The sequence below is a fragment of the Uranotaenia lowii genome, chromosome 2 (genome assembly GCF_029784155.1).
Source record: "Uranotaenia lowii strain MFRU-FL chromosome 2, ASM2978415v1, whole genome shotgun sequence".
NCBI lineage: Eukaryota > Metazoa > Arthropoda > Insecta > Diptera > Culicidae > Uranotaenia > Uranotaenia lowii.
Window position 1 is genome coordinate 98,057,843 of NC_073692.1, and position 24,553 is coordinate 98,082,395.

Genomic DNA, 24,553 nt, shown 5'->3' on the forward strand with positions numbered 1-24,553 from the left:
ATTTTTGTAATTTTTGTAATTTTTGTAATTTTTGTAATTTTTATAATTTTTGTAATTTTTGTAATTTTTGTAATTTTTGTAATTTTTGTAATTTTTGTAATTTTTGACATTTTTGACATTTTTGACATTTTTGACACTTTTGACATTTTTGTCATTTTTGTCATTTTTGTCATTTTTGTCATTTTTGTCATTTTTGTCATTTTTGTCATTTTTGTCATTTTTGTCATTTTTGTCATTTTTGTCATTTTTGTCATTTTTGTCATTTTTGTCATTTTTGTCATTTTTGTCATTTTTGTCATTTTTGTCATTTTTGTCATTTTTGTCATTTTTGTCATTTTTGTCATTTTTGTCATTTTTGTAATTTTTGTCATTTTTTTTTTTTGTCATTTTTGTCATTTTTGTCATTTTTGTCATTTTTGTCTTTTTGTCATTTTTGTCATTTTTGTCATTTTTGTCATTTTTGTCATTTTTGTCATTTTTGTCATTTTTGTCATTTTTGTCATTTGTGTCATTTTTGTCATTTGTGTCGACTTTGTCCTTTTTTCATTTTTGTTTTTTTTGTTCGTGTACTCTATAATAAAAAAGACCCAGTAGCAACATGGCGATTGTTCTGTGTTATTATTAAGTAGGTTACAGAAATTTCCAAGTTTTCGTTCTGAAGTGATTATTTTACACCTGATATTTTATAACTCTTTAAAATTTTACCAATTCTTAAATTTTTTTTTATCACAATTGAAATCAATTTATTGACTTTTTTTTACTGCGTCTCTGTTAATATAAAATGCGGGTTTAAAAAAACAAACTTCAAGAACTAACAACATCCGAATGACTATTGCCATGGGGTTAGTCAAAATCGTCCTTAAACCCTCCCCCTCAAACTGGACTGGACTTGAACTAATGCAAACAACTCCTCCTTGACCGGATCATCGGGGCCTCCCCTTGGTATGCCTGTCGAAACAAAGATAACGAAGCAAAAGAAACAACAACGACAAAGCTAGTCATCGTCCTGGGGAAACACTCTCTGGAGCCACCACCATAAGAGGTCATCATTTGGGTTCTCCCTTTATTTCACTTTCCGACTGAAGAAAAGGGCAGAAAAGAAACAAGAAAATGGGGTAGGCAGTAGGTAGGTACCTTAAAAATTGTAATCAAATTATTTTATGCTCCACCAGGGTGCTTTATTATCGTTTTTCGGCTCAATGGCAGCAAAACATAAGAGGTCTCAAAGAAATGCAAATAAATTAAGTGAATAAAAAATCGGATCAGTTAGTACATGGTGTATGTTTGACGAACTTCCAAACCAAAAATATACTAGAAGGCAGAAAATTGTCAAAAATACACTCATATGTTTGCACAAGTGTCTGAAATCTAACAAAAAGCTCTGAAATAAAGCTTATCTATACGAAAATCGTTTGATGAAAAACAAAAAGCTGTATTCAATAAAAAAAAAAACTCAAACTAGTTTGCAACTGTAAATGACAGTCAACAAAATAAAGACTTAGAAATTGAAACAAGCTCTTCTTGATTCTTCCTGCAAACTTTTCTACATTTAGCGAGTTGAAAAACTTCTGAAACTCTTAAGCCTCTTTCGTCTGCAATGGCACCGTTTGCTTCCATCTGGCACGTGCAAATCAAAGGTCTCACGCGCAGAAGATGATCCTTTTCCCATTTTCCGTCACAGCCAGACATAAAAAGGGAATAATTTCATTTGAAGAGTTTTCACCTGCTAGGCCGGCCTCCGAGGTATCAGATTTCCACTGGAGAGAAATGGATGTTTGCTCACCGGCACAAATTCCTGAACCCCGAAAGGAAAAAAAAACATTCTTCAACCAACCGAACGGAAACCGCCTGCATCATCCTTGCTTGCCAAACCACAGCAGGAGAGCAAGGATGTTTTATCATCGCGTCAGATTATTATTATTATCTATTGGTATTTGCCCTGTTTGCCCTCTTCCAGACACGGTGTGGCATGGCTGGCAGGAATCGAATCCACCCACCTTACATTAACAAGGATCAGCGAGATGAGCATCTCGAAGAAGCGAGCAACCCTTGACATTGATATATTTCGCTACTGATACGTTCTTCAGGTAAGTACGCGGAGCAGGGTGTAAAAAAAATTCATCATAAAACTTGATCCGGTATGCATCAACTTTGATTTTGCAAAAGGGAGAAAATGTAAGTCGTTTATAATTCCCAGCACATACTGCCATGTTGTGTAGCGTTTCCAAAAAAAAAAAACGGTCCTAAAGCGAAGGAGAAGAAAATACATGAAGGAATTCTTGGGTAAGTATCTGAAAAGAGTAAAATTCCGAAAGGATGTTGTTTGATTACGATGACGGGGCGGTGGGATTCTGCAAACAGTTCGGGAGCCGCCTCAACAAAAAGTTATCCTCCGGGGGTGCCAAAGGTCAATAGGTTTCGAAAAAATATGTTTTATTGGTATGGGCCACTTTTGGGGGAAAAGAAGAACCAGACCTTGTGTCCTTGTGTGGGGTGGATAGTTTCCGATATGGTTTAAAGATTTTGGAATAACTTCTTCACGCAAATGCATCTTTACGCAAAATCTGTACACCAATAGGTGCAAATGTGCTGTTTGCAAAATCACGATCAATCAAAAATTGAACCTTGCCGACCTAATACAGTGGAAATCTGGAAAACAGTTCACTGCCAATTATGACATGATCCAATGCAAAAACCTGATAAACTCTAAGATATTATGTTAGTAGTGGAAGCTGATCTGTGACGTGAAAAAGACTGTTTGAAATGCATTGCAATAATTAACTCATCACTATTCATATTCAGACAAATTTTGATTTTTGAAATGACAACTAAGAAACAGACCCTTATCAAATATAATTGAAACCAATATTCACCACACTTATTTTTTTCATAAAATGAGAAGGGTGAGAAGGCGGCATCATCAGCATCCTCTAGCGGACAAAATGGAAGCAATAATTCGAAAAATTCGTCTAACTTGAGAATGGCGTGTTCCCCGGACTCGACTTTATCAGGGATGCCAGTTATAATAAATGGAATTGTTTATTTCTATTATTACAACATAAAAATTTATTGAATCAACTACAAACAAACAAACAAAAAGGTGTTTAAGAAAATATATCCATACCATACTTGTAAATATTTCTGAACAAAATATGGATCGGAGCAATTACTTTCAATTACCTTCCTATTTTCTGTGTGGGGCAAGCAACTGGGAACACAATGATGTATATAATATGACAGACGTGTATGCCCATCCATCTAGCGCGCCATGAATATCAATCGCTATCGTAACTGGCCTCTTGAATATCCACCTGTCTATGAGGCCCAGTATGAGCCAGTTTATTAACATCCTCAACCAGCCATATTATGATTCACATACTTCCTTATTTCATTATTTCAAAAGACAGATTTTGATCGGCATAGTGTTTTTTTTTTTTTGAGAAAAAGTTTTAAATTCAATCGGCTTAGAATAGAAAAACCTGCTTGACTGATCATATAATTTTTGCTACCTAATATTTAAGGAAAAAATACATAGTAATTTGCGTAGAAATATCGTTATCTTCTCTGTACTAGATAACGGGTTTCGCTTTTCAATTTGGCAGAAAAATGGGGGTTTTCGACAATTTGTATCAAAAGATGGTATTGATATTGTCTCATGACAGATGTTTCTTATTAATATTTCAAAACTTTCAAACAAATTGGTTCATCAAATTATGAGGTTTGTTAGTCCAGATCTTAAGTCAAAGTATATTATACCGAGCTTTTATCCAGTAATGACATGATCAATTTTTGTTTTAAATGTTCATAATTAATGAATTGATTAAAAAAATTCATGCTTATAAATCGTTTCCGAAATACCACTGCCCCAAGAAAAAACAAAAGGCTAACAAATCATATCGATGTACTGTGGTAATGGACTTGGATTTATGCCTAAGAGACTTGTGACATATCTTTAAGTGTCCGAATTACATGAAAGAAGTGTAGACTGGTGGTGCGAATTTTGAAAAGAATAGAAAAAAAAATTTAATTGACCCATTTTTTTCTTTTCGCAACGTCTGATGGGAAGAACAACAGCTTGCTGTTAAATGCCTTGATGAAAAATTTGCCAGTTCAATTAATTAAAAAAATGCTTCACCTGTTATTGTATTATAAAACTAAATAAAAACGAATCTGACTCAAGCCATACTAGCTTCAACAAAAATTAATCGATTGCTATTTTTTGTGTCTGGTATAAAAAAATATATATTGCTAAATAAATCAGTGTATTAAATCTGTTCGTACTGACAAATGAAATTCAGAGATTAAATCACATTTCTCAAATGAGCGGAATTTATTTTTTTTAAGTTTACGTAAACTAAACAAAAAAGTGATGAAAATATGTTCAGACGGCATCCCTAATCAGCATTTTGACAGCTCCAGATTAACATTTTGAAAGGGCACAAATTGTTTTTTTTTAATAGAGACAAATCGGTATCGATTTTTGAATACGGCGAATGCGCCAAGACCTTTGTTTTGAGAAAAACGCATTCCAAGTTTCAAAAAATAAAATCAATTTCCTATTTAGCTGCGTACAATCATTTTCCTAAATAAGTCACTAAAATGCTTTCAACTTGATTTAATTTCATCACCCGATCGATAAATATAGCTTTTCCGTACTAATGACTTCAAAAAATTAATAAATATAACTGTGGGCCCTTTTACCACAGACTGGTGCTCTCATTTTGTTCATTCGCCAAATTGGAGCGCCCTTTTGAATTCCAGAATGACTGTTCGCCTTTTGGATCACTCGATTAAAGAAGCAATATTCAAGCAAATTTCGGCTTGAAAGCGGGTCTAAATGATCACATTAAAACATTAGCACATTCAACGATCTTATAAATACTAATTTGTGCATCTCCTCGTCCTGGAAAACAAATTTCAAAAACTTCAATGCCCTTTTCTATCTCTATCTAAATAACTATTAGCTTTTTTGTTCGCGACGAAATTTTGAGGGGAAATGGGCGAATGAACTGTGGGATTACACACTCATAAAAAAAGCTTCACTCATAAACAAAAACTTCACTAAAATAAGAAAAATTAAAAGAAGATCATATTTTCGGATGTAAAATAAAGAGTTTAACGCATTTATGTGATTATCTGGATTGGTTTACAGTTGGCGCATTCGCCGTATTCAAACATCGATACCGAAATGTGTGCAACAGAATTCTAGCGTAACATGTCAAAAGGGCGAAACTGCCAAATGTAAACAAATCGAGTTAACGGTCATTCCGAATGCACGCGGTTACACTTTACCTAATAAACGCGGTTTCATGCTAAAATCACTAAAAAGTTTCAAAACATTGATATAATTCAATTATGCGAATTTTCCTGTTGATGCATTTTCGTTGGAACGTGAAGTTACGCCTATTCAAAATGGCGTTAATTTTTCTATCCGTGTAGGGCCAATAGGCGTAACTGAGTTGACCGTGTGTGACAAAACGGCCTAATAAGTTTTTGCGTGTAGGACCAAAGGACGATACTTCAAAACCAATACAAAAAACGGCCGATCATTGGGCGAAACATGCAGGGGTAACTGGGCGAAACTCAAAAATCTATGGAATTTAGTGAAAAAAGTTAAAGTTCTTGCATGCACATTTTTTGATTTTGTTGAACAAAAAATGGTCGATTTTTTAAAAAGGATTTGATTAGATGTTCCGAAATTTCAAACGCGTTTTTCTCGTTTCCAGCTAACTGCTAGTTTCGCCCTTACGAAATGTTACGCTAGAACTCATCCTACACGTGTTATTGGTTGGCTTGCAAGAGAAACATCAACTTTTTTACTTTTCTGGCTCTCATAAAACCGTTATAAAATCAGCCACTTTTCTGACCATAATAAAGCTACTAAGCATTGAATCGACTAAAGCCTTGTTGGTTGCAAAGTCTAATTTTACAAAATGACGCCATGTTGTTGGATTCACAATGTAAAGTATTTGAACAAAAAAAAAATAAAGGCTTAGTTTCTATTAATTCTATTATGTTTATTTTTTTTTCATTAAAATCTATTATATAAAATTCTCTTGTAACGGTGTTTGTAGTACTACTCCTCCGAAATGGCCCAAACGATTCAAATGAAATTATTTTTAGAATATTCTGTAGCCATGCGAATCGGTTTATATCGAATAAAAACAACACAAAGTCGTATCAATTGTCCGTAATAATTAAATTTGTAGTTTTTCGAATAAAATAAAAGTCATGGCTTCCATTTTTTCGAGATTTTCATTACTTGGGGCACCAGGCGGTTTGTTTTTCGTCTCCATGGCCGAGGCGTCGCGAGCAAACGTCGCCAGAGAATAGTAACCATGGCATAGCATACTGGTATGTGGGAACATTTGGGCGCGTTTTTCTCAACTAGGCATACTGTCAATGCACGTGGTGGCACTATGAAGCCTAGATGAGATTTTTTTTTCTTCTTGATTCCTAGCTTATTTGTACAGCACATGGTAATGAATGACGCCTAGATGTGACCCGGATTGAAAGTTTGCCGAATGAATAAAACATATTAATTTTTTTTTTGCCAAAATCTGAAATTGAAAAGTCATGGCATTTTTAGAGATTTTATTTTTTGAGGAGTTTGCTCTTCGTCTCCATGGGCGAGGCGTCGCGAGCAAACGTCGTCGCAAGAGGATAGTAACCGAAACATACTGTTCATTGATGGTTGAAAAAATGTAACAATTAGGTGTCTGTTTCTCAACCAAGTACCTATATTACTTACGCACGTGAAGGCGATATGCAACCTAGATGTTTTTTTTTTCTTGCTTATTTGTACACAGCGCATGGTAATAGATTACGCCTAGAGGTAACACGGATTGGTATTTTAACGATCGAATCAAAACCATATAAAAAGTTTTAAATAATAAAACCATTTTTATTCCGTGTTATTTTAAGTAGTGAAATGTTATCCAAAAACTTAACTCATAATGATGTACTTATATGAAATAATGGTATGACACTTAGCGGACGTCTGGAAAAAAAGGAATTGGGAAGCTTTACATTTCGTATAATCCAGTACGCCTAGAAAGTAACTTTTGATTCATATTGATAACAGAAAAAATAATCAGATGTTTTCGACATGTTCAAATGTGCAAAAGTAGTTTGATGAAGATGTATCAAGCGCCATCAATTTTTAGAAGAAAAACAAAATCCGATGAAAATGACCAGACACATTAACTGAACAAGAGTCTGACCTTTGCAATAAATGAGATAGGATTGAAGTATTTAAAGGCCGAATGCAGAGAACTTTTTAATTTTTTGCAAGTGTAAGTTGAAGTTATCAATAAAATAATCTACTTTTTCATAACAAAAAGTGAGGATACGCATTTTCCGGGAGAATTTTCAACTAAGAAGGTAAACTAGAGCAAAAACAAACATTCAACTTTTACAAAAAATGTATAAACTATTGTTTCATCTAAAAATTTTTGGACCCAAATAAACAATCTGACTAAATAATTTCAACTTTATTTTTTAAAATATCCACCAAAAAACTGTTTACACGTTCACTGTTTGTTTACACATAACTCGAGTACGTACTTAACATGAAAAATGTGTTTTTGTTTTACATTTTTTGTCTGAATAGAAGAGACTTTTAATCCACTTTTTTGTTGAAAAGTTTTTTTGTGATTGATATTCCAGGGGCAGCTTATTTTTATGATGAACTTTTAATATGACCTGAGAGTGTTAAAAATAATCTTAATTCCTGTCATTTCACACGGTGGAACAAGTGAAAACGTGCCATTTAGCCATGAAACATCAACCATTTAAGAATTTTATCTCCAAAATGGCCAGAAAGGATATCCCGAGTGTTGAATGTGAAGCCGATATTAAAAATTATTATAAAGGTCTTTGTAAATCAAGGTCTTTTGGTTGAACAGCATTCAGCGAAATTGGAGTACCAAGCAATAATTTTTTCCAGAGAAAAACTTAAGATATATCAATGAAAGTTGACATAACAGACAAACAAGAACAAGTATTTAATTCATTTTAAAGTTTTTTTTCACTGACGCATCTGGAAAAGACCTAGGTGTTTTCACTTGCCCCAACAAATGGGACGAATGTTTACCTAGATATTTCTTTTTGCCAGCATAACTAATATTTTTTTGAAAATATTAATTTTTTAAGAGAATATGAAAGTTGAACTATGGTGATATCCGTTTGCACTTGCCCCGGTGATTCATTTTTGAAAATTAAGGTTTACAATAAAAAAAGAAAAAAAAATGCTGTTACATATTCGGTTGAATAACAAAAAAATCTAAACATATGTTTTTCTTCCTTTCAAAACCAACGATTCTTTGATTTATTGGATTGAAGTTCAAAGGAATTTAATTTGCATTTTTGGTTTGAATAAATAATAAAAAAGGAATTTGCAGTATATAAAATTTCCAGATTTATTGCCGTAACAAGTGCTGTTTGGGAACACTTTAAGTTGAATTTGCAACCGAATTAAAGAAAAGTAAATAAAATAGCATTCATGTAAGATGCATGTAATGTTTATTGAAAGTTATTTTTTGATAATTTAAGTAAAGACCCGCAGAATTGAGTTAAAATTCTAAGGTTTTATTTCGATTGAATTAAGCGGGACAATTCGAGTAAACGGAAAGGAAGCAATTTAAAAAAAAACTAGGAAAAATGGAAAATGGACACCAAGTTGAACATGGTAAGACGAAGTTTACCGGGTCTGCTAGTAAATCTATATATATATATATATATATATATATAAAACAGGGAGAAAGACGATATTAGCGAACACGCAAAACTCTTCAGTGGATCATCCGATTTGCATGCGATTTTTTTTGTGTTCGTCTTCACGCGAAGAAAAACACAACGGAGAGATAATTTCGAAAATGTTTTTGTGGAATTTAAAAATTAATTTAGTTTTTATTCGTATCAAATAAAAGTCATGGCACCCAATTTCCATTTTTTTTTCATTCGAGTCACCCAGAGTAGGAAGACGCCAAAAGCAATCAAGGCTTACTGATGTTCATCCATTTCTCTATAGGAAGTTTTGGCGCCCATTTTCATTGCCAGTGTACTTTTCACATGGCACCAGTAAAATGGATACTTGGATATGATTGTCCCCATGGGGTGCTGCAACTAGCCGGTAAGAAGCATATTTACGAAATTTGTTTTTTGTTGCATCAGAATCAAGGCAATTCTAATATTTTCCTAGATGATTGTACGTGCAATGTTAATTTTTTTGAAATGTCATATTCTTTTAGCAACTCAAGCAATATGGATGTAAAATTTTCGATAGACTCAAAACATTATCATTACTAAATCATTTTTGATGAGTTTTGATAACACCAATAGAAAGTCATATAACTGATAAAAAATCACCTTTATTTATTTTTGGTTGATTTTTAGAAGATGTTAGGAATTTATCCAGTCAGTTTGAGAATTAAATGTTATCAATTTTGTGATTCCAAGTAAATTGCATCACTATCATAAGAACGGATTGGAGGATCAGAAAAAAATAAAAATGCACACTGCCTTTTATGCTCAGTGGTTAAAAGGAACTTTTCCAAAGTTTAGCTATATAGGACTTTAACTTGATATTAGATCCAACTCTCAGTTTCAAAAGTCAGAAAAAAGGATCGTAATCAAAAATATCATCAAATTTGAAAGAATATAAAAACTTAACATTTAAGTAAAAAGCATGCCACCTAAAATTTCGAAACATTTAAGTATAGATAAAAATCTGAACCAATACAAAAAAAAAAGTTTCGTACCAGGTATCAAATAAAAAAAAAAACAATCTATCAAGCACAAGTGAGTTTAAGAAAATAAAGACTTGAACTCGATCAACAAAAATAAAATCAAGATCAAAGAAAATCACCTTTTAAATTTACGTTCAAATATAACTGAAAATCCAGATTCATAAAGCCAAATTCAGAATATTGATATAAATTAATAATAAAATTCAGAATTAAATTTAACTGTTTGGATTACAGTTTCTTATCTTACGATCATAAACTAAAATTTTAAATAATTTGTGATTGTTTTGAATTTTTATTCCAAATACTCAAAATAGATTTGCCTTCATTCAAGGTTTCAAATGCTAAGAGAAAAGTAATCCAAAAACATGACAGTTTGATTTTTTTTTTAATTTTCTAATTTAAAGTGCAATATGCCAATCCCTAACTGAAAATTGAAAAAAGATAATGATGACACAAATTTTAAAGACATTTTCAAACATTATATTGATTAGAAAAGTGTTGCTGTAAAGCTGTGACTTTTCCTGAATTGTTAAATATTTGTAAAACTCAGCTCTGTCAATTCATAATAAGATTCAATTAGTGTATTTAGTACAAAATCCGAAAAAACGACATTTCAAATAATGAAAAAAAAATTAAAAATTAAGTTTATTTTCATTATTCTTTAAATGTTCTGGTTTTGTCCAATTCATTTTTTAATTTTTCTATTCTGACGATCATGCTTAAAGAAAATTTCAATGTATTTGAATACAGAGGTAAACACAAATCGAAAAAAAAACTCAGTTTATGACGACTCCAGCAAAAAAGATCCATTTTCTGTTCAAATCAATCTTCAGCAATTTTAAAATACTTGATCAGATAGAGTTTTTGAATAGCAATGATGGCTAAACTAAATTGAAACTTGATAGATTGACCGTTCTTAAGTTACCAGAAGAAAATAAATTCGCTAACCAAAAGTTAGCGTAACTTATTTGTATATTAAACTATAATTCTGGATTTTTTTCTGACACAAGGGTATCCACTTGCTTTTATCCACTCAAAAGGAAGGCTGACTAAGGAACAGTGCTAAAATATGAAAAAAATCTCAAAAATACAGGCTCAACAAAATTTGCCGGGTCAGCTAGTATTTCATAAAAATTTCCTTATCCTAAGAGATTTGACGAGGCGCATTGATTTTAAGATACTATTTCATACACATTTTACCTAAAATCTTGACTGGCAGTAGAAAAGATGCTCATAATATGGTTAAAACATTGCTTTTTTGACATTAATTTACCCAGATCATAGATGTCTCAATAATGCTACCATCATTCATCAACCATCATGGTTGCTGGAAAAAATGAAAAAAAAATATTGGAGAACCTACGGTATCGAAAAAAAACTAAATTTGCTAACATGTTTTATGAAAGCTTTGGTGATCAACATTTTACAGCTAAATGATTTTACCAGGGTCAAATAGCCAGATTTCAGCTTTATTGGAGTTCTGGGAATGGGCTTTAGCTTTTAAAGTCGCGAATGCCATAAAGATGGTAAACCGACTATAATCGCAACAAAAAAAATAATAACTACAGTCAGTGACAAAATTTAGTAACCAAGAATAATTTCCACTATCAGTTGGCTTTTTTTTGGCATACAGTGAGCATCTCAAAGACGTTAAGTGTGAGGAAAAAATATGGCGAGAAGTGGGTTCCTGTATTCAAGAAGCTGCTCCCAGCTGATGTTTAAAATATTTTAGTAGAGTAGGACATAATGTACGATTATGGAATTTGTGCTGACTTAGTTAAATTTAGAAAGTACTCCATTATTTTATTTATCATATTTTTGCTAAGCATTGCACCGCCAATGTAATTACATCACTAGAACCGGTAAGAAATCTGCTTTCTTGTGCATAAAGTTTTATTGCCTAAATCTTTTGTTAACATATGGGAAAATCAGTGATAAGCCGATTTAGGTGTACGAATTGTCTTAGAAAATGCAGATTGTTGAAAATTTCGAGAAACAGCTACCTTTAAATAGCCGCCAAGAATTCTGTGTTTTGTGTGTTATAAATCTAAAGATGCCAAAATGTCACAAATTAGGCAAACCACAGAGAACAGACGTACAAGCTAGCCCACGAAACTTGTGTAAAAATCCCAAGACCCTTTTTGATTTTTTGTGAGTTGATATATTATGATTACGTTTTTTCGAAAACTGGGCACTTTAAAGTTGATTTGTGACTTTTGAACGGCGCAATAGATGGCAATGTTTGTAGTCGATTTCTAACGTATTTTTTTGGTGAAAGCATTTGAAATTTTACACACTTTTTTGACAATTTTTTGTTCGAGCTTGTACGTCTGTACTCTGTGGGCAAACTTCTAATTCTTTTTTCAAACAATTTCTACTGTGACTGGAACAGCTTTGGCGGTTGACTGATTATTAAGGGGGGAGTAGGGTCTAACACTTTCAAAAAATCGATTTTTTTTATTATCTTATTGTAAAACATTTCAAGAATGTTGTGTCAAATTTTCGAGTCAATCGAAGCAAAACTGTATAAATTATAGGCCTTTATCTCCTCTTATCTAATACTGCAAGAATTCGCAAGCAGAAACTTCAAACGCGTTTTTCTCGACAGCACATTTTTAAAGTCAGTGGACATCGTCATTTGAAAACTACTTCACCGATTCTTTTCAAATTTGGATCATATTTTCTACATATAAAATACCAAACCCCAACGATTTTCTTTTTTTTTTACTTTGGGAAGATTTTACATATAAAAAATAACGGATTTTTCGTGAAAAATCGTAGTTTTTACTTCAAACAGCCACAAAAATTTCATAAATTTTTTTTTAAGTTAAATAAAATCGTTGGGGTCCAGAAAAACATCTATTCAAAATATTTTGCTCTGATTTTTTGACTTCAGATGATTCTGTGCTGAGATACAGTGTCCACCGCAAATCCTGTTTTCTAAGAGGCATCCTCGAAAGTGCTCCGTCACCGGCTCATTTTTCAATATTTTTCTACGAAAAAATTATTAAATGTTCTTTTAACAATGCTTTGTATAATGCAAAACATTTGAATACATTTGTTTGAACGATAGCTCTAGAAAAAATTCGTGAAAATGGTGTTTTTTTTATCCGTTAGACCCTACTCCCCCCTTAAGTACGATTTTAACTACACTTTTATAAATTGTTAAAACGGACTACCTACATATTAACACATTGCATAAGTTTCGTATTTTAGATTCCGATTCAATTAAACAACATAAACAATAAGCCAAAATGTTGAAAAGAAAAATACCCTGATCGAACCCTCTCACTCGTATTAATCTTAACGCCCCCGATAAGATACCAATACGTGAGACGAGCTCGACAATGCTTATCAGCTGGATATCTGGTAGATGCCAGCAAGACAAATGCGCGACATCTATTTTTTCCCCTTTTTTGTTCTCATCGGTTTGATCAAAAAGAGTCAATTATTGAAGTTTCATCCCGTTGAAATTGAAATTCGTAGTCAATTTATTAGCTAGACTGACCTAATAAATTGATGTTGCAAGTTAACTATCTGGAAATGATGGCCCTACGGCTTACAGACAACAGCAAAAACGTATCGATAGATACGTACATATGCTAGCTTCTGGCATGATTTATCATCTTCTTTTTATTAGGTATATCGTCAGAGGTTTATAATGAAACATTTTTTTATGCTGCTCCGTCTTACTTACCTCCTTGATCTGTGGATATTTTTTCTTCGTTTCGAGCGACAGATTGCGAAAGTCGTTCTGCAGCACCTCCAGAAACTTTTGCGCCGCCTCGTTGTCTGTCGTTCCGCTGACGAAGGCCATCCTGGAGCAGTGTAATCCGATTTGGGTCTGTAGTAAGTATACTTTTCACCGCTGTATCCCGAAACAAAATTTTGTATCACTTTGGGGGGGTTTTCTTGTTTTTTTTTTTCTACGCCTGTCTATGACCACAATCGTATTCCTCTTTTATGTAAGATCTGACCACAGCTCTCTCGAGAAGGGCAGGGATACGGACTCACGACGAGTTTCCGTGGTTTTGCACCGATTCGGAAAGCTTCTGGTTCCACTTTTTGCAGAACAAATCAACGAAGAGAATACTTCTAAGACCTACATTATTCCACTGATATTTGCTTCAACCACAAACTTGACACGTAAGTGCAAAACAACATTGCAAACAACACTCATCCAGATAAAGCAAAAAAAAAAATGGATCTCCCTATTTGATTTTCAGAATCCACTGGATAAATATTGCAGTTTGGTGCAACTGCAAGCTTCTGGTCACGGCAAAATTTCGGAACCTTCCCTTCCCGTTTCAAAACAGTAAACACTTTCCCCCCAGGGAAGATTTTCCGTATCGAAAAAAAAATCACTTCAAATTTTCACCTTTGCTTCCGTATCGCGGACGAGTAGAAAAACCATCAGCGAATTTACAAACCGGAACCGGATAACACGATGGACCCGGGTCCGAACAGTACCATCCACTGGAAACTGGATCCGAGCGGCTGGTAAAACAAATCCGAAATACCTACAGACTTTCCCGAAAAACTGTACGTGCTTTCCAATTTCTGGTCCCGATAGATCTGATGATGGTGTTGCGTTTTTGACAAAAACCTGACGGCTCATCGGATCAGATCAGAGGCGTCATCGCGCACGACATCATCATCATCGTCATAGCGTGTCAACACGGCGCAATGATGACAGGTTGAACTGTCAATTTACTGTGGAACCTGTGGAACTTTTATGCACCGCGACAAATTTATCCGTATTTTTTAATAAACGCTTTTAGTTACAGTTCGATACCTAGCCGATGTATTGCGTCATATGATGGGCCACCCACACGGACAGATCGCATGGCTACAAATAGAATTGGTCGAAAACGTGTTTCATAATAGCGAGATTTTCAACCTAACTCGGTTCCGTTTTGTTATAAAGTGGGCCATAGACTACACAAATGGCCTGTACAATAGGGTGTCCCAAAATTGCATTACTTCTGGGAATCTGGGGGCTCACCCTCCAAATGGTAGATTAAGATGTGCAGAACAAACTTTTGTATGGAGCTGACTAAAAAAAATCATGTTTAGAGGTTCCGCAAGCGCGATCTTTAAAAAAAGTCCACATTCAAAAGATTTGATTTTAAATAAATTCTGGGTCCAAAAATTTTCATAAAATTTATATATTTTATATTTTTTTAATTTTGTTTGAGTTAAAAACTACACGTAAAAAATACAAAATGAACCCAATTTGTATCAAAATGTAAAACTAGCTATAGCTATAGCTATTTCCAAGGAAAAAAAATTTTGTGGTCCAAAAATTTTGAATTCAACTGACCAAAATGTGTACCAAGCGTAGAATATTTTTGATACCAATGCCATCAAAAGATGCGGATTTTTGTGCACTTAAACTTTGCTGAACAAAACATGTGGTTTGTATCAACGTGTGAACAGCTATTCACGATTTAATGCTTAACAAAAATCACAATTTAGAATATTTTTTATTTAATTTATCTAATTTGTCTTAATAAATACCTACTTTAAAATCCAAATACTTGCAAAAAAAGACTTTGATGGTTTAAAGGAGTCATCAGAAGGCCATATGCCGAATTTGAGCAGAATCGGACAACAGGAAGGGGTTGCACTGAATCTAAAGTGTGAAAGGGATTCTGAGACATAGTGTTTTAAAGAAGCATAAAAAACTGGTTTTTCATCATGCATTTTTGTCTTTACCAATCGATTGCTTAATTATGAAGGTTTTAATAAAATTTCAATTAAGACTAACATTTCACTCGAAGACTGCAACTCGATTGGACTTAAAACAAAAAAGTTATGGCTGTTCCAAAATTGTATTTTTGTGGCAAATTGTCGTTTAACACACAATGAGTACTTTTTACTCATACCCACACACTATATACAAACATTTTTCACGCGAACACAAACGAATGCTGGTGAAAATATAGCAACAGCAACAAAAAAAAACCATCTCCAACCCGGCTGGGAGCGATGGTTTGTACATAATAGGTGTGTTCAACAAAACCCAATCGAAATCAATTGGAATGGATTGACAGTTGATCAGCTGTTTTTCCAATTGACTTCGATCGATTTCTATTAGGCTGTTGATTGAACAGCCATTCACTAATACTAACGCACTGGCGCAGTGTTTTCAGATGTAATTTTCTTTATCAGCTTCGTTCAGAATTCGAAAAGGCGGTTTACTCAAGGCAAATTGTAATGAATCCATCATTTTGGCCATATCTCAATAGCAATTCTTTCCCGTATACAAGCTGTCCGAAAAATTTCAGATTAGAAAGTTTGTTGTTCGACTCGAACTATATTAGAATACTAAAAAGGAATTTGTTTAGAATAATGAGCAATTTTGAGGGATAAGAAAAGCACAAAAGCGAAAAATTGCTGCTATAGGAAAATAATTATTATTTTTAAAACATACAATCATGATATTATGAAACAAAATACAGAGGATCGATAAACTTTATATTTTATTTGACATTTTATCGTATTTCACAACATAGACCAAATTTCACTTCCTATTTATTTACATAGTAGTCACATAGTTGGTCACTTCCTATTTGATTATTATAATAATCCAAGACCGACAGACAGATGTATTGTGAAAATGGAGTCCTAACAGAACAGCACAGAACAGCGACGCCACATCGACCGACATCTCTTTGAGCACCACGGACCAGCACGACTAGCACAGCACCACCGACTCAGGATACCTGGCACAGCCCCACAGACCCAGCATGTCTGACACCACCAGACCTGCGCGACTAGCACAGCACCACCAATCCAGAATACCTGGCACAGCCATACCGACTCAGAATGACGTGCACAACACCACCGATCCAGCATGGCTGACATAGCACCACCGATCAGCACCACTGACTCCGCACGACTAGCACTGCACCACCGACTCAGCACACGACAGCAAACACCGCACCGAATGACACCGCTTTCATTTCTTCTAATATTTTTTTCACAACAAACCAAATCTGCTGTTTTTGACAGCAAACAAATACATATGTGTTAGTGCGATGGAAATCGATCGAAACGAATCCTGCTTCCTAGCTTGATCGGTTTTGACTGGTTTCGATCGATTTCGATTGGCTTCATTGAACGTCAATTGGATTAGTTTCGACCAAAACATTGGCTGAGTGAACACCCGCATACTAAAAAATTATATCACAAATAGTCAATACGATACATCTACGGTCCCAAAAAAAGTGATTGTATTTGTTAACGTAGCTATGATATCAAACTTTATTTCGAGAACGGTAAGAATCTAAAATGGACTTTCATGTGAATAAGTAATGGTATCATGGAAAGGTGAAAGAATGGTTTAACGATTTACTTCAATTTTATTAATAATTGTTAAACTTTTCTCGAACCATAACACTTAGCGTTCATATCAAATGTCAAATTCGCGTCAAAAATGACCGAAACGCGGATCATAGATGCCAGATTGTTTGAAAAAAGAAAACTCAGCACGGAACTTTAAAATATCTTAAAACAATATTTATCGAATCAATCATATGAACATAAGATAAACGCAAGTGCATTGTACATAGAAAAAAAAACTTACATTACATTAAGATTATTGGGTCGATATAATCAGCATTTATAATTGATGGCGATAAAATGTTAGAAACAAAGATACACTTTCAAGCTTTTCTTTAAGATACCAACCGGAGCTTGTGTATTCTATCCTGGATTTGACTTAGCTTTGAGTTGAGTTTTGCTTATAAAAATCCTTTTTTGTTATACTTATAAATCATGCCACATTCATAAAAATATTTATTGTGACCCTTTTAACGAGCAAAGACTTATCGGTTTTAATCTTTTTTGCATTAATTGATTATCTCATGATGCAATAAGAAGATGAAAAAACAGAACTGAACACTTTGCTGGCTGAGTTCAAGGAATATCACTTACTTCCGTTTTATTTTTTTTTTCAATGATATGTCATTCAAATGTTATGTCTTTGAAATTTTTCTCTTTCTAAAACTTATCAGCTTAGATCAATAACTCTTTTTTTACGTACAACAATGGTAACATTCCATAGTTTAAAAATTATAATATAACTCTTTTTTATTTCCATGTTTTTATTTTATATTTCTAAAATAAGTGTAGTTGGCATCACTGCTGACAACATCAACATAACAACAACAACCGCAAAGAAATTTTCGTTTTTCGCGATCAAAGTGGAACTCCCGGATGCCGTTCAAGAAGCACCTTCTCCGGTTCGGCAACCGGCAATCGGCAGCTGCAATCAGGAAAACGGACACCAGCGATGTTCCAACAGGTAAATTTCAGTATTTAACATAAATATTAATCTGAGAATGAGAAAGGTTTTTTCTTTATTTCAGCAACATCCTGGAGGAGAAAAGTCACGCTGGGAGAAGCCCTCCTGATTTTTGGATCCAGTAGCTACGCCAACGTTCGAGTGGACACGGGCACGGACACGGTTGGTGTGTCTGAAATGAGACCTGCACCTAGTGGAGGAGCTAAGCAGCAAGAAATTCAAACCTTCAGTCGAAAGGGACTTGGCACCCGCCGCTCCAGGGAAATTCCAGCTCCATTCAACCATTCGCACACCCGGTGTTTATTGATGGATTTATCGAGTTGATGGTAACTGTTTATTATTAGTGCATATGTTATAGAAGTGATTAAAGTGTATAATAAAAATGAATATAAAATCTAAAAATCGTTTTTGTAATATTTACACAAAAAGAAAACTTTCTTTTGTAAGTACGATTCAGAATACGATACGCATAACGTTGGAAGAACGTTATATAGGATCGTTATACTACTTTTACTGTAAATGTTCAGTTACAAGAGAACTTTAAGAATAACTGTAACTAAAACAGTTTGATGTTCGGAATACGTTTTATGTGAGCAGTTTTCGTACGTTATTTCAACTGTTTGCAGAACAGTTCTTCCATATGAGTGTTTTAACAGTTTTAAACAGTAACATAACTTAACGCCATATTCAACAGACCGTCGTTTTGGAATTCAAGATAAGTGCAATGTTTTTTATGGTTTCAGATATCATTTTCTAAAAGTTTTTTTTACGCTGTTTCTAATCGTTTTATAACTGTTACAGGAACTGTTGTGTTACAATATTTTCGTATTCGGGCATCCATTTACCAATCGAAATCGATTGAAACCAATTGCAATTGCCTGTTGAACAGGCTTAATATTTCGATCCCGACCGATTTTTACTCCACACACTCATTTGGCGGAACACCTGAAAGTTGTAAAATTGACCCGTTTTTACGAACCCGCATTATCTGTCAAATAACGGGTCAATTTGTCGGGTCAATATTACACATTATTTCGAAAAGCCCGGGTACGCATCAAGACGGGTAGTTTTATGTGTTGTCAAATTTTGAACCGCTTTGTTGCAAGTCCGCTGGACTGTTTGGAGGAGGATTTTAGTAAGTATTTTAATATTGCCGTCAAAATAGTTTCGTTTCTAATACATTCGCTCAACAGGTTGCCCTGTGACCACAAGCTGCGGAAATCATCATGCTCCGAAAAGGCTGAAATCGAGCGGTAAAATGAATGATTTGTGAAGAAAAAAAAAAGTGAAATGATTAAAGCGAAGAAATAAATTATGTTTTGTTTGAAAATATGTCATTTCATTTGCATTTTATATTCCTTGCATGCAACGTTACCTGTCGCTTGAAACTGCTCACATCTTCACAGAGCTCAAGCGTTTCAAATAATGTGTAAATTTGACCCGACGATATGACGTACAGCCTCTGTACCCCATAAAGGGTACAAGGCCTGTACACCAAAAAGGAGTTAACCCAGTCTTATCCGATAACGGATCAAAACTACACTATAAGGGATTGCGCCAGATGAGTGTGCAACCGTTTGGGCGCTCATTCAAGCAGTGCCATACACTATGCAAATCGTGTTAACAACGACAAAATTTCATCGAATTTCGTCGAATTAGTACAAAGGGGCCGTTCACATACCACGTGGACAACTTGAGGGGGGAGGGGGTATGGAAATGTCCACGCTTGTCCATGGAGAGGGGGGTAGGGGTTTGGGTCATGTCCACGTGGACATACTTACTTTAAAAATATTTTCTCAAGGTGAATAAATATTAAGAGGTTTAAATCAAAATCTTTAAATAGCAAAGCTTTTAAGTTTAAGTTTAAACAATTAGTAGTGAATAAGTATAATAATTTACAAATTTAATATTTTTAAAAATTTGTGATACCAGGAAATTCTTACTTAATCACTGCACCACACTGATAAATCATTTCACACATTTTGCAAAATAGTTTCACACATTATTGGCAAATGTATGGAGCTGTCAAACTGGAGTGAGATTTATACACACCGCGCAAGTTGTGAATTTACACACTATCCGAACTAGCAGCTTAAGAAGAAAGTGTGTGAAAATAACCTATCCAGCAGTTTGGAAACCATCAAGGAGACAAAACCAGTTGAAAAAAAATGTTTGAATAAAATTGAAAACTGCTTCGTTAGAGGTAATTTTGGTAAGTTTCCGACGAAAGATCAACATGTAAAAAACAATTCATTAATAATTGATATTAATATTTTTCAGATCGTGTCTCTCGGGGTAGCTGCCAACAGCCGCTTGGAGGAATAAATCCTGGACTTCGAAAATATCTGACCTCTCCTCTATGTAGATTTCACCGAATTCTTATATTCAGCATAAAGCAAATAAAAATACTCTGAAAAGCATGTCTTTCGAATATTCCATTTCATTTCGAATCATAAATTAATATTGCGAACTCCCTGAACTCATATTTCACACATTTGGCCCGATAATTTTGTACATTTCACACATTTTCTCAATTCAAATGCTTTTTGCATAATGTGTGAAACGCTCACATTTCGTTTCCTTAAGCCATGTTTTACATTAATGTGCAGCAGTACCGTCACACATTTAATGAGTTGGTCTACTTATTTCCATAATGTGTGAAATTTCACACATTAATGTATGGAATGATTTGTCAGTGCATGGTGTTTTCTAACTGTCAAATTATACACAGCAAAAATTATTTCCTGTAAAATTACGCAAATGTCCTGTAACAAAAACGAGCAGGACATTCACCATAATTTTACAGGTCGAAAACATTTTTTTTTTTTTTTTTAACAAGTAGTTTTATTAAGGCATTTAACTCATAAAGTTTTTTTGTGCCGAGTATTGATTTCACTTTTGTGTGATGTTAGTAAGAGGGGGGCCGTAATCGTCGCGGCTACTCAACTGTTAATTAATTTAACTAGAGGAAAGGAAAGAGGATTGTGTAGGGTCACTCTCGAGTACAGATTTCCGTCTTGGGTTGGTGGTGGCTTCCTGTAGCGTGGTTTCGTTAGCTACCTCAGGTATTGTCTTCCTGGCCAGCCTTCTTTCCGGTGTTATCGAACCGGTCGGACGAGAGGTTGTTCTAATGAATAGACGAAAAGAGCATTAGATAGAGTAAAGACAGAGGGGAAGAGGACTAAACGACCAAGTCAGACATTTTAAGATATTTGTATATAGGGTACAAATATTCAAGATCTAAGTTTGCCAAGATGTCTCGAATTGGAACACCAGGTAGTTTACTTCGGGCCCTAAGGGTATCCAGTAGCCAAGCCCTCGATCGATCAAACCGTTCACACGTCCACACAACATGATCAATGTCGTGGTAGCCATCCCCACAAACACAAACATTGCTTGTAACTAGTTGTATACGAAACAAATGCGCGTCAAGCCGGCAGTGATTTGACATGAGCCGAGAAACCACGCGAATGAAATCGCGACTCATGTTAAAATGCTTAAACCATGCCTTCGTCGGAACCTTAGGGATAATCGTATGGAACCAACGTCCCTTTGTGCCATTATCCCAGCTAGACTGCCAAGCGTTAATCGCTAAAGTGCGAGGTATTGAAAAATATTCATTGTAAGTTATTATCCTCTCAAAAATTTCACCTTGTAACGCGCCCACCTTAGCCAATGAGTCCGCATTCTCATTGCCTTGAATAAGACAATGAGACGGGATCCAAGCTAAGGTAATCCTGTACGAATTTTCGATCAAAGCGCCCAATATCCCTGAAATTTCCAGCAAAAAATGGGAAGAGCGCTTCATCAGTTTCATCGATCGAATCGCCTCAACGGAGCTGAGACTATCCGAATAGATGAAATAGTGGTCTACGGGCAGTGTGCGAATGTGTTCCAAGCTACAATAAATTGCGGCTAATTCAGCAACGTAAACGGAGCATGGCTCTCGAAGCTTGAACGAAGCTTCAAAGCGCTCATTGTACACTGCGAAACCAGTCGCGCCGTCGATTCTGGAACCATCAGTAAAGAACATTTTTGTAGGGTCAATTTCACGTACTTTTGATGCAAAGATTGAAGGAATGACGTTGGGTCGGACGTGATCTGGTATTCCACGGATGTCAGCGGTCATGGACAGATCGAATTTTATTAAGGAACTACTGATCGGGTAAAAGTGACTCGTGTCCGAATTTAACAAAGAAGGGTTTATTTCTAACTGTCTAAAAGTTTTATAATTGTTTACATATTTTACATGCGGATTAATATTCATAAGCCTTTCCAAATTTTCTATCACCAAAGGATTCATAGTTACACTTCGAATTAGGAAACGTAGCGATAAATCGAAGAACCGATTTTTCAACGGCATTATTCCCGCCAGTACTTCGAGACACATCGTATGTGTTGATTGCATACAACCCATGGCAATACGCAAACAACGATACTGTATTCGTTCTAGTTTAATCAAATGGGTTTTCGCGGCGGACCCAAAGCAAAAGCTTCCGTATTCTATGACCGACAGTATCGTTGTTTGGTATAACCTGATGAGGTCCTGTGGATGAGCACCCCACCAGGTTCCAGTAATCGTTCGAAGAAAATTGATTCTCTTTTGGCATTTTTGTGTCAAGTACCTAATATGTTTTCCCCAGAGGCATTTAGAGTCGAACCAGACACCCAAATATTTAAAACTAAGAGATTGAGTTAGAGTTCTACCCATCATAAGGAGCTCTATTTGAGGAGGGGAATGCTTCCTTGAAAAAACTACTAACTCGGTTTTACTAGGCGAAAACTCGATGCCTAGATTCCTGGCCCAATGTGATAAATTATTTAGAGTTTCTTGTAACGGAGGTTTAATTTGAGTGCCTTTTTTACCTGTGATATGAACAACACAGTCATCCGCAAGCTGTCTTAGCGTGCAATTTTGTGCCATACAAGCATCGATCTCTCGGACATAAAAGTTGTATAGCAGGGGGCTTAAACACGAGCCTTGGGGTAGACCCATGTAACTAATTCGTTCAACTTTGGTTTCTCCATGACTAAAATGCATGATTTTTTCAGACAACAGGTTATAAAGAAAATTATTCAAAATTGGTGAAAGTCCGCAAGAGTTAAGTTGACTAGATAGCACTTCTATGGACACCGAATCGAATGCCCCTTTGATGTCCAGAAATACTGCCCCCATCTGCTCTTTTTGGGCAAACGCCAATTGAATGTCTGATGAAAGTAATGCTAGACAGTCGTTCGTACCCTTGCCTCTACGAAATCCATATTGTGTACTTGACAAGAGATTGTTTGATTCAACCGAAAGAGAATCATTTTTTCGAGCAGTTTCCGGAGACACGAGAGCATTGCGATCGGCCTATACGAATTGTAATCAGAAACTGGTTTTCCCGGTTTTTGGATGGCGATAACTTTCACCTGTCTCCATTCATGCGGCACAATGTTCATCTCTAAACACTTATTGAATAAATTCAACAAGCGTTTTTTAGCGGTATCTGGCAGATTCTTCAACAAGTTGAATTTGATTCTGTCCAGTCCGGGAGCTGAATTGTTACATGACCAGAGCGCAAGTGAAAGTTCGACCATCGAGAATTGATCCTCCGTTTCGGAACTATTCTCTGTATCCCGATAGTTTTTCTGAGCTGGTACTGCGTCCGGACAGACCTTTTTCGCGAACTGTGTCAGCCAACGACTCGAGCTTTCTTCACTTTCGTTCGAAGGTGTGTAATTTCGCATGTTTCGAGCTGTTTTCCAAAGCGTGTGCAGAGACGTTTCTCGAGATAACCCATCCACGAATCGCCTCCAGTACCCACGTTTCTTGCCCCTGATCAAGTTCTTAAACTTGCGTTCCAAGGACAAGTAACGTTGGAACTTCTCTGGCAATCCAGTTCTGCGAAACTCAACAAACGCCTTGCACTTTTCTCCTCGCGCACGTGAGCAGTCTCCATCCCACCATGGAGTGGGAGGTCGTTTTTGTATCGTCGAATTGTCATTCCGTCTGACCTGTGCCCCGATTGCACAGTCCACAATTGTTCCGGACATAAAACTGTACTCTGCCTCCGGAGGCAGTTCTTCCGTTGAGTCGATGGCTTCAATGACACCTGATGCATACTTTTTCCAATCTATATTCTTTGTGAGGTCATAAGGAATATTGATCTCTTCAGGTGGACTACGACCACTGGTGATAGAAATATTGATAGGCAGATGATCGCTTCCCTGAGGGTCTTGGATTACCTTCCACGTACAATCCAAGCTCAGAGAGGAAGAAGCTAAAGAAAGGTCTAAAATACTATGCTGTGATTGGGATCCATTAATTCGAGTCACTTCCCCATTGTTTAAGACAGTCATGTTGAAGTCGTCGCACAGCTCATAAATAATGTTAGCACGATCATCATCACGTGAGCTACCCCAGCCCACGCCATGGGAATTGAAATCTCCCAGAACTAACCGGGGTTCTGGGAGAAGTGAAATAATATTCGCCAATTGGTTCCGGTTCACG

The 24,553-nt window shown here is 35.4% G+C and overlaps 2 protein-coding genes across 2 annotated transcripts in view; one reads left to right on the forward strand and one right to left on the reverse strand.

The window, feature by feature from the left end:
• The window catches only part of LOC129743990 (protein MON2 homolog), a 73,382-nt gene extending 59,012 nt beyond the window's left edge, over positions 1–14,370 (reverse strand). The window contains exon 1 of the mRNA XM_055736256.1: positions 13,447–14,370. Within this exon, the coding sequence (XP_055592231.1) occupies positions 13,447–13,566 (120 nt within the window). The 5' untranslated portion in view covers positions 13,567–14,370. The remainder of the gene's footprint in view (positions 1–13,446) is intronic.
• Positions 14,371–17,893: 3,523 nt separating this feature from the next.
• Positions 17,894–18,455, forward strand: LOC129743999 (uncharacterized). The gene is made up of 2 exons (XM_055736278.1): positions 17,894–18,060; positions 18,125–18,455. Exons 1-2 carry the CDS (start codon positions 17,973–17,975, stop codon positions 18,382–18,384), a joined length of 348 nt encoding a protein of 115 aa, XP_055592253.1. The 5' UTR covers positions 17,894–17,972; the 3' UTR covers positions 18,385–18,455.
• The last annotated feature ends 6,098 nt before the right edge of the window (positions 18,456–24,553 follow it).

Excerpts from the sequence above, each read along its gene's own strand:
- LOC129743999 (XM_055736278.1), top strand. The coding sequence starts at position 17,973 with ATGCCGTTCAAGAAGCACCTTCTCCGGTTCGGCAACCGGCAATCGGCA. Across the intron at positions 18,061-18,124 it reads CACCAGCGATGTTCCAACAG|CAACATCCTGGAGGAGAAAA; the intron begins GTAAATTTCAGT and ends TCTTTATTTCAG.